This window comes from Protobothrops mucrosquamatus, unplaced genomic scaffold (genome assembly GCF_001527695.2).
Source record: "Protobothrops mucrosquamatus isolate PMUCROS unplaced genomic scaffold, P.Mucros_1.0 scaffold440, whole genome shotgun sequence".
NCBI classification, from domain to species: Eukaryota; Metazoa; Chordata; class Lepidosauria; order Squamata; family Viperidae; genus Protobothrops; species Protobothrops mucrosquamatus.
The window spans coordinates 532,639-542,953 of NW_015386764.1; the positions used below are offsets into that span (position 1 = coordinate 532,639).

The following is a 10,315-nucleotide window of genomic DNA, read 5'->3' on the forward strand; positions in this document are numbered from 1 at the left end:
CTCCTCCTCCTCCTCCTCCTTCTTCTTCTTCTCCTCCTCCTCCTCCTCCTCCTCCTCCTCCTCCTTTTTTCTTTCCTTTTTTCTTTTCTTTCTTCTCTTTCTTTCTTTCTTTTCTTTCTTTCTTTTTTTCTCTCTTTCTTTCTTTCTTTCTCTTTCTCCTCCCTCCTCCTCCTCCTCTCCCCTCCTCCTCCTCCTCCTCCTCTTCCTCCTTCTTCCTCCCTCTTCTTCTTCTTCCTCCTCTTCCTCTCCCCCTCCCTTCCTCCTCTTCCTCCTTCTTTCTTCTTCTTCCTCCTCCCCCTCCCTTCCCCCCCCTCCTCCTCCTCCTCCTTTTCTCCTCCTCCTGCTCCTCCTGCTCCCCTTCCTCATCTCTCTGCTAAATTTATATGCATCAAATTTCCCGAAACTCTTACGATTATGTCCCTCCAACATTAATACCAACATGAAGAATAACAGTTTCTGTCAGCTTCCAAAATCTAATCCAGGGAACAATAAAGAGATCCATTTAATGAATGCTCGCCAAGGGGACGCTAATATCTCAAAAAACCCACACCATTAGATACGGGCGCAGCAGCTGCTTTAGTTCATCACGCTCTGCTTCCCACCTCATCACCTGCTTCTATTTCTGGTTATCTGACCGTACCGTTCATTCATTCTTTTTGTCACTTGATGCCCTTTCCCTCCGCTATTTAAAGCACAACGGGAACTTGACTTAAGTCACAGAGCTGAGATTGGACTTAAGTATTGTACCAAGTCGTGGCTGGACAAGGCGGCATCATGAATAAATGTGTAAGTCTTGTTTTTGAACCAAAATTCCCAGCACAAGCTTGCAAGGTGTAGATTGTTCTCTTGGAGAGGAATTGGTCGGTTGTTGATTGACAGCCACACGTGTGGTTTTTGCCTCTTTCTGGGTGTTGTTGCTTGCTTGCGTTGAGAGGGACAGCCACCTTAATCATTTGCAGCAAAAAGTGACCAAGTTATATTTTAAAAATTGCCTCCTTTATTTTGGCATTGGGTTTGGTGATCAGAGTCCTTAAGATGTTTGGATGCTTCTCTTAATTGTTTCTGCTGTATTATTTCTTTTTTTTTGTATAAAAACCTCATACTTTGTGCTTATTAATTAGGCCGCCTTCTATGATTAATGTAGAGTTTTATTAATACGCAAGCTATTTTTCAACAAAAAAAAATCTTGTGTATACTGTACAGTTTTTATGGGAATAAATGGATGCTTAATATGTGCAGATTTATTTTTGTGTGTCCACATTCTAACTGAAGATAGAAGTTAATTATTTTAAAGGTTTTTCTGGCTTGGCAACAGAATGTTCTAATCTCATCCTTTAACCTGGATTATACTGATGGCACTATTTATTTAAATATTCACCGTATTTATCAGCCATTCTGGGCTCTAGTCCTGAACATTTGCACCATCCAAGTTCTCCAGCCACCCTGATTCAGTTTGATGAAAGAGAACGTGTTTCCAAAAATCATTGTAAAGAAGGGAATTCCTGAGAAATTGTCCTGTGTGGCGTGAAGGATTTGCGTTTCTTTTGTTATGCAGGGATCAAGGGGAGGTACAGTTGGGGGTGAATGAATGCCATATTCTTCATTATATAGCATTCTTTCCCCCCCGACTTTTGGCTTTCCAGATTTTCATTCAATTCAATTTCATTCATTCAGTTCCAAAAAAGGAGAGATGTCTCTGATGCCACTGCTTTGCCTGGCAGTATCTCACCCCTGGGAAATTGTTGAAGAAATGTTTTCCTTCCTTGCAAAAAAAAAATAAAAATCAGCAAGATTGTCCACCTAGTTTCTCTGTCTCCAAATCCAGTGGAGAACACGGAGGCCCCCCAAAAGTGGAGCTTTACCGGGGTGGGGGGTTGGGGGTGGCTGAAGGAGTCGAGAAGATTCCCTATCGCTGTGTTGTCTGTCCTCTTGGTATTTAGCTTCTTATTTAATCCTCTTCATTTTAATGGCTTTTGCGATATCTTGTTTCCCTTTTTTTGTCGTTTTATAAGCTGCCCAGAGTCACTGCAACATATGAGATGGGCAGCCTATAAAATATTGAATAAATAAATAATTATAATAAACATCCACATAACACCCAGACTTAACAAGTGTTGAAAAGAACGACAAAAAAAAGTCTGGATAGTGGGCAGTACCTGGAGATAGCAGAACAGAAGAGAAAGAACCGGAGAAGACGACAGAATACAAAGGCCTGGAAATAGATATAGAACCACTGTCCCAAAAGAAATAGCAATAGCACTTAGACTTATATAACCGCTTCACGGTGCTTTACAGCCCTCTCTAAGCGGTTTACACAGTCAGCATATTGACCCCCAACAATCTGGGTCCTCATTTTACCGACCTCGGAAGGATGGAAGGCTGAGTCGACCTTGAGCCGGTCAGCATCGAACTGTCGAATCCCTGGCAGTCAGCAGAAGTAGCCTGCAGTTCCGCATTCTAACCACTGCGCCATCACGGCTCAGAAAGCCAAGACGGTACAAATAGTCCTAGGCGCCTTGGGTGCCATCTCAAAACAACTGAAGCACCCACTTAAACACCATCGGCATTGACAAATTCAGTCAATTGCGAAAGGCAGCTTTACTCAGGGCGACTGACATCCTGCGGCGATACTTTTAACACCATCAAACATCAACAAATCCCTTTGGTGGTGTGTGTGTGTGTGTGTGTGTGTGTGACAGGTTTAATACCAGCAAGGTTTTCATCCACATATTGCCAGCTGCAAGGAATCAGAATGATGTTGTGAGCTGATCAGAAAAGGTTTTTTTTTTATTGCTACTCACCTCTTTACAAGAATCTCAGCAGGTTAACTTCAGTCTCTTGAGAAAAACCAGATAAACTATCCAAGGATTTGGGAGGGGGGGTTAGGTCTCCTTGGTTTCCTCTCCTGCAGGGATTCCAGGCTACGCAATCTCTTAACTCTTCCCCCCCCCATTGCAGCTGCAGATTCCATTACACGTATGGACTGGCGGATAGTCCTTAACATATCTAGGAGGGAGACCCACTCCACACAGCCTCCAGGTGTGGCTGCAAAGAGACCTCAATCCCTGTTTGCTACTTCCCTCTCATCAACAGCCCACTGCTAAGGTAGCTAGAAGATGGCTTAAGGCAGTGGTGGCGAACCTATGGCACGGGTGCCAGAGGCGGCCCTTGGAGCCCTCTCTGTGGGCACACGTGCCGTTGCCCCAGCCTTGCCTCCCCCCGCGACCCCCTCCTCTCCAGCGGCCCCCCTGAAGGAGACTCGCCCTCGAGCGTGGCCCACACGGAGCAGCGCAGCCAAGGACATGGCAGCCAGGCAGCGTAGACAAGACTTTGCCCTCACGCCCCATCATGCAGTTGATGCTGCAGGGCGTGGGCAGAGGGTGTGGCCGCTATAGCGCTGCTGGGCTGCCTGGGCGATCTGTGGCAGGGCCTGGAGGTGGTGAGTGGTCCTGTGGGCAGGGGGGTGGGGAATGGGGGAGCAGAGCGGGGGCGGGCAGGGGGGGGTGGAGAGCGGGGGCAGGGCCAGTTTTGGGGCACTCGGTCTCTAAAAGGTTCGCCATCACTGGCTTAAGGGTTCGTGTGCAGAAGTGGTGCTTTCCACATTAAGACGGGATACCAGGTTCTCTGTGGACAATGTAGAGCATATGGAAAAAGGCAACTTGAGACAATGTCACCGAGTTGTGCGATTCCTTGATTCCAGATCATCAATGAGACCACGTCTTTTGATGTTGTTATTGGACCCTGTGCCTCTTTCACATTCCAGATTTGACTGGGAAGGAGACCGGCCTAGACCTAGCTTCTGCCTGTCCACTTGTCTGTCTGTCAGTCAGTCGGTCTGTCGGTCTGTCTCTCCTAAAACAAGATGGCTGATCAACCTGAAATTGTCTTTCTATCTTTTCTAAAACAGATTGTCAAAGCAAGAATATGCTGTACTGACGTCTCTGTAACCTTAATAAATGCTTTTAGGAAAAAATATGCCTGAAAGTCCTTTTAAGTGTTTCGTTAATCAGACACATGACACAGATCTTCTAAAACAGGCCGATGGATTAGCCTAAAATTGGCTGCTACCTCAAATGAATAGAATAGAATAGAATAGAATAGAATAGAATAGAATAGAATAGAATAGAATAGAATAGAATAGAGCTGGAAGGGACCTTGGAGGTCTTCTAGTCCAGCCCCCTGCTCAAGAAGGAGAACCTACACCATCTCAGACAAGTGATTGTCTAGTCTCTTCTTAAAAATCTCCAGTGATGGAGCGCCCACAATTTCTGGTGGCAAGCTGTTCCATTGGTTGATTGTCCTCACTGTCAGGAAGTTTCTCCTTAATTCCAGGTTGCTTCTCTCCTTGATCAGCTTGAAATGAGAAATCCTGTAAACCCAAATGCTTGAATGGCTTGATGGAGGAGCCCACACCCCTTATCAGTCATTTAAAAATGTCCATCCCCCCCCCTTTTTCCTAGGGAGTGACCGCTGCACGCTTTCAGCTTTGTCCTGGAGAATCGCTCATAGTGAAGGGGACAATTTTACCCGACTGCAAAGGGTAAGAGAAGGAATTGGGGGCAAGGTTTCATGGAATGGCGTGTGTATGTGGGGGGTGGGGGAGGGAGGGCTGTTTGGCCTTCCCTTCAAGTCCTATAAGTAAAAAAGGGTCACCATAAACATTACAGTTAAATATAATTTCAGTTAAGCCTATTGCCGTTGAGGGGATTTATCCGGTAACCCTTTTTCCAAATGACAAATTTTTATTAACAGGCATAAACTTTTGCGAGCTGCAACTCAAAAATGTTTATTCCTGTTAATAAAATCTGGAGTTAGAGAAGGAACTATCGGTCTACTGATTTTTTTAAAAACCCCTAGACTAGGGGTAGGCAACCTTGGCTCTTTTATGACTCGTGGACTTCAACTCCCAGAATTCCTGAGCCAGCCATGCTGAGGGGAAAGGGAGAGTTTCCAAGCTGAGCCATGCTGGCTCAGGAATTCTGGGAGTTGAAGTCCACAAGTCATGACGAAGCCATAGTTCCCCCACGCTGGCTCAGGAATTCTGGGAGTTGACGTCCATGAGTCATAAAAGAGCCAAGATTGCCTACCCCTGCCCTAGACTAATGTTTTTCAACCGTGGCAACTTTAAAACAAGTGAACTTCAAGTCCCAGAATTCCCCAGCCAGCATATGCTGGCTAGGGAATTCTGGGAATTGAAGTCCACACATTTTAAAGCTACCAAGGTCAAAAAGCACTGCCATAGACTAACATGACTCTCCTAACACTTGCTGAGGATTTCCTATATTTGTTAATTAAGCATTACGGCTGCACGGGAATAAATTTTGGAGGGAATCCTGCAGCCGGTCAAACTTTAAAAGGGGAGCCAGCAGCCTTAAGGCGGTACTGTATGGCCTGCCCTCATTTTGTTTAAAAATTCCCCAGCACATTTCCTTGCCCCTACTCAGAGAGCAGCTATGCCCACCCACCCACATGCCCTAAGACAGTGGTTCTCAACCTTTTTAATGCCGCGACCCCAACCGGTCGTAAGTTGAGGACTAAACCGGTCGTAAGTCGAGGACTAAACCGGTCGTAAGTCGAGGACTACCCAACCGGTCGTAAGTCGAGGACTTTCCCTGCCTGGGAGCACTGCGCATGCGTGGTTCCGCCCCCTGCGCCGGCCGAGGCGTAGCTGGCAAGTGGCAGAGACAGAGCAGGCCGACCACCAGCTGGCCCAGCCCAAGGGAGGTAAGGCACCCGCCGGAAAAGGGGAAAAAATGGCGGACAAAAAAAAATGGCGGACAAAAAAAATGGCAGACAGCCTTGCTTGGCGACTTCCATGAAATGGTTGATCGACCCCAAATGGGGTCCCGACCCACAGGTTGAGAACCACTGCCCTAAGAAGTTTTCCAGATGCTCTCCAGACATTCCTGGCAGGCCTCTGTCCTGTGCAGAAACATTACCGCCCATCAATCTTCTTCATATCCTTTTTTAGTTTGGGAAGATTAGGAGACACAAAGCCTTTACCAAAATAGCTTTTCGATCCCCTCTCCCTGAAACTCCCGGATGTGTTCTGGTGTCTCTGACGTTTGCAATTCCACCCTCAGATTCGAGATAAACCTGGGCAAAGACTACAACAACCTGGTGCTCCACTTCAATGCACGCTTTGACTGCAAGGGCGATGTGAACACTCTGGTGTGTAACTCCAGGCGAGACAGTAAATGGGAGGAGGAGCAGAGATCACCTCACTTCCCTTTCCATCACAACTGTGAGACCGAGGTGAGGACTTAGTACCCGTGTTTCCCCAAAAATAAGGCCTATCCTGAAAATAAGACCTAGTTTGATTTTTAGGCATGCACCTAATATAGACTCTAATCCAGTGATGGCGAAACCCAGCCGCACCCCGCCCTCCACCCGCCTCCACCCCGCCTGCCCACAGGGCCACCCACCGCAGATTGCCCAGGCAGCCCAGCAGCACCATGGCAGCCACTCCTTTCGCCCACGCCCCACAGCATCATCTGCGCGCGACGGGGAGTGAGTGTAGTGTCTTGTCCCCGCTGCCCGGCTGCCATGTCCTTGGTTGCGCTGCTTGGGGGCGATTCTCCTCTGGGGTGGCTGTTGGTGAGGAGGGGCCACGAGGGGAGGCAGGGCTGTGGTGACGGCATGCGTGCCCACAGAGAGAGCTCTGAGTGCCGCCTCTGTCACGCATGCCATAGGTTCTCCACCACTGCTCTAACCCCCCCAAAATAAGCCCTAGTTTTGGGGCGAGGCGCATGCATAAAAATCAAGCTAGGGCAGGGATGAAGGGGTGAACCCGCCCTATGCGACCTGCACCCACTTACCTTAGGCCCGCTGCAATGAGGCCTCCCACGCCGCGGCATCTGTCACGCTGCAGCCCGAGTTCTTCTACACATGCTTGCAGCCGTACGGCATGTGGCGCATCATGCTGCTGCTGCCGTTCGTGGCAGGAGGCCGCAGGGCTCGTCAGCCAATCGCGCCGCTTGTAGCCGAAGCTGGTTGCACTGATTTTGCTGCTGCCGCCACACATAGCACAAGGCTTGTTGTGGTGTGATCAGCACGATGAGGTTCGCGCTGCGAGTGGTGGCAGCAGCCTGTTTGACATGATCAGCGTAACAAGCCACGTGGCCTCCTGCCGTGAGTGGCGGCAGTGGCACGATGTGCCACGTGGCGTGCAGCTGCAAGTGGCTGCAGAACTTAGGGAACGGCGCGATAGGTGTTGGGGCATGGGAAGCCTGGCTGCGGCAGTCCTAAGGTAAGCGGGTAAGACATCTCTCGAAAATAAGACCTGGTGCCTCTTTTGGAAGCAAAAAAAATATAAGACCGGGTCTTATTTTCAGGGAAAAACAGTAGCAGGACATCAGATGCAAAGGGGGGGGCAGGGGGTCACTAGAGCAGCAGCTGTCTGTGATGCACACCACGGAAGAACTGTGTAAATAGGAAGACTAATGTGTTATCTACGGCAGTTCCACTTATACAGGAATCTGTTGACTGACAACTGTTTGTTTAGTGATCATTCCAAGTTACAACCGCAATGAGAAATGGACTTATGACCCTTTCTCACACTTAAGACCAGGGCAACATCCCCATGGTCTCGTGATCAAATTTGGATGCTTGGCACCTGGCGTGTATTTATGATGGTTGCAGTGTCCTGCAGTCATGTGATCACTTTTTGTGTTACAAGTTACAGGATGCTTGTGTGTATTCACCATGAACTAGCTGTTTTTTGTTTGTTTTTTTTAAAAAATCGGTATTTTAGTAAGTAAAGATCACATAAGCCATAAATTATGGTGGTTTATAGTGGCTGGCTTGTAGAACCCAGAAATTTGAAAGTGTATGAAATGCATCTGCGACGACTCCATGTATGAATCAAACCGTGGAAAATTCAGTCAGAGCAATCTTACTTAATCTAGGTGCCTTCCAGATGTGCAAACTACAATTCCCAAAGTCCCCTAGCTACTGTGGCCATCGCTAAGAATTCTAGGAACTAATTCCATGCTTCTACAGGCACTAGGTTGGTGAGGGTGAGCTTCATGCCTTTATTGGAGACTCCCTATAAAAGAGATTTTTGAATAATTGTCCCAATTATCTTTCTACTTTATCATAAAAATAATCTAGGCCAGTGGTGGCGAACCTATGGCATGGGTGCCAGAGGCAGCACTCAGAGCCCTCTCTGTGGGCATGTGTGCCGTCGCCCCAGTCCTAGGCCTTCAGCTGGGTCTTATGAAACCTTTTCGCTTTAGGCCTCTGCCGTCTTGTGCAAAAAAAAAAAAAGGTTCAATCAATCAGTCAATTTCAACTTCTCGCAGGAAAAAAAAAGATCTTGCAAAGTTGGAATTGATTGATTGAATTTTTTAGTCCCACCCAGTCTGCCGTTATCACCGCAGCCACGCTCACCCAATGGGCCACACCTACCCAATGGGCCACACCCAGCCAATGGGCCACACCCACCCGGACACCCGACGATGCATAAGTGGGTTTTGGGTTGCAGTTTGGGCACTTGGTCTCTAAAAGGTTCGCCATCACTGATCTAGGCAGTACTGTTTAAGATCTTAAAGATCTTTACATTCAAATATCTGGGTAAAGAGGGAATATGTAAATATGTAAAGAGGGAGTAATTACTGTACAGTCTTCTTTAAAACTCAACTCCAATCGGGCTGTAATTCAGTGTTTCTTAACCTGTTGAAGTCCATATGTTTTAACGGTGCCAAGGTTGAGAAAAACTGCTGTAACTATTAGTTCATACTGAGGAAGCATCTGGGAATCACTTGATTCATCAACATCACACTATCTCTAAGGAAATGTGTCTCATGATCCATATATCGGGATAGAACTTTAGAACAGGGGTCCCCAACCTGTGGGCTGCAGCCTCTTGGCCACCAGGCTGCCTGAATGGCTGGTCTGTGCGCACACGTGCACCCACGTGCACAGCCCCACTCGTCGCCAGAGTCACCACGGATGTTCATGGCCCCACTTGCGTGAGCATTGTCACAGGTGTTTGTGGCCCTATTCTCATAAGTGTCATCGCGGGCGTTTGTGGCCCCACTCGTGCATGCATCGCCACACCGTTGCGGGCATTTGCAGCCCCATTCACACAAGCATGTGAGCATTTGCGGCCTCACTTGTGCAAGCGTTGCCGCCTCACTCACGCAAGCAACAGGTGTTTGTGCATGCATATTTTACTCTTCCCACAGAAACCATCCCTTCTTTCCTCCTTCACCCGGCTCCATGCACTCAACTGTGATTTTGGGGAACCCTGATTTAGAAGGAACTTCTTTAACTGCACCATGTAAGCCGTGGTGGGATTCAAATATGTGAACAACCGGTTCTCTGTGTGGATGCCGCTTCCGGAAGTCCATTCTGTGCCTGCGCCACAAAAAATTAGCTACCGGTTCTGCCAAAATGGTGCGAACCGGCTGAATCCCACCACTGCATGTAAGGTCTACTCTTATCTCTATCCTAGGTTAGAACCTCATGCGATTCTTTTGTAGTGTAAAACATGGCTGTGATAAGCCATGGCTGTGATAAGCACCAAAGCGACTTTGATAGGCACAATCAGTCTTGGTTTTCCTTTGTTTCGATGTCTTCCAGATCACCTTCAGTTTGACAGAGCATGATATCCGCGTCAAAATGGAAGGGAGTGAAGAAATTGTCTTCCCCAACCGGCTGGGCCTTAATCTCATTGATTTTCTTGAGGTGGAAGGAGACTTCAGAATCAAGTCTGTGACATTTCCCTGAGGATAGACTGTCTCTCCTGTGGTCTCGTTCTGTAGTCAAATAGAATCGGTTGTTCCCAAACATGCTGACACGATGTTCTGGAATTTGTGCATTCCTTTCACCTATGTTTTTGTCAAAGCAGGCACGTGGACTCCTTGAATTGTCGCCATCTTTCTTGCCGATCTCTCCTCATGATCCGTTTCTTGGCTGTGCTGCGTTGTGACTGAGCTCATTTTCCAAGAAATAAAGACCTATTAAAGATACAGTTGTGGTTCATTTTGTGGAAAATCAGGCTTTCCTCTACATCAGAGGTCCCCAACCTTTTGGGCACCAGGTATTCTATCCCAGCCTATGGCCGTCCTTGTTAAAGGCACAAGGACAAAACCCCTGTTGAGAAAATAGGCTGGAGACTCAAAAGAAAACAAACCCCTTTTAATATGGGTAACCAACCTGCCAAATAGTCCAGAAACAAAAGCAGCAAAACACAATCCAAATGGAGGAAATTGTCCACACGAAACACAATGCAAAACAGAAAAGTAGTCACCGGCAATACTAACAGAACATGATCCCATGAAGTACTTTGCAATGGTTGCCTTCAGCAACC

The 10,315-nt window shown here is 47.6% G+C and overlaps 1 protein-coding gene across 1 annotated transcript; it reads left to right on the forward strand.

Annotated features, from left to right (window-relative positions):
- The first annotated feature begins 720 nt into the window (after positions 1–720).
- On the forward strand, positions 721–9,974 carry LOC107287834 (16 kDa beta-galactoside-binding lectin). The gene is made up of 4 exons (XM_015816384.1): positions 721–786; positions 4,461–4,540; positions 6,084–6,255; positions 9,586–9,974. The coding sequence occupies exons 1-4, from the start codon at positions 775–777 to the stop codon at positions 9,730–9,732; spliced, it is 411 nt and encodes a 136-aa protein (XP_015671870.1). The 5' UTR covers positions 721–774; the 3' UTR covers positions 9,733–9,974.
- The last annotated feature ends 341 nt before the right edge of the window (positions 9,975–10,315 follow it).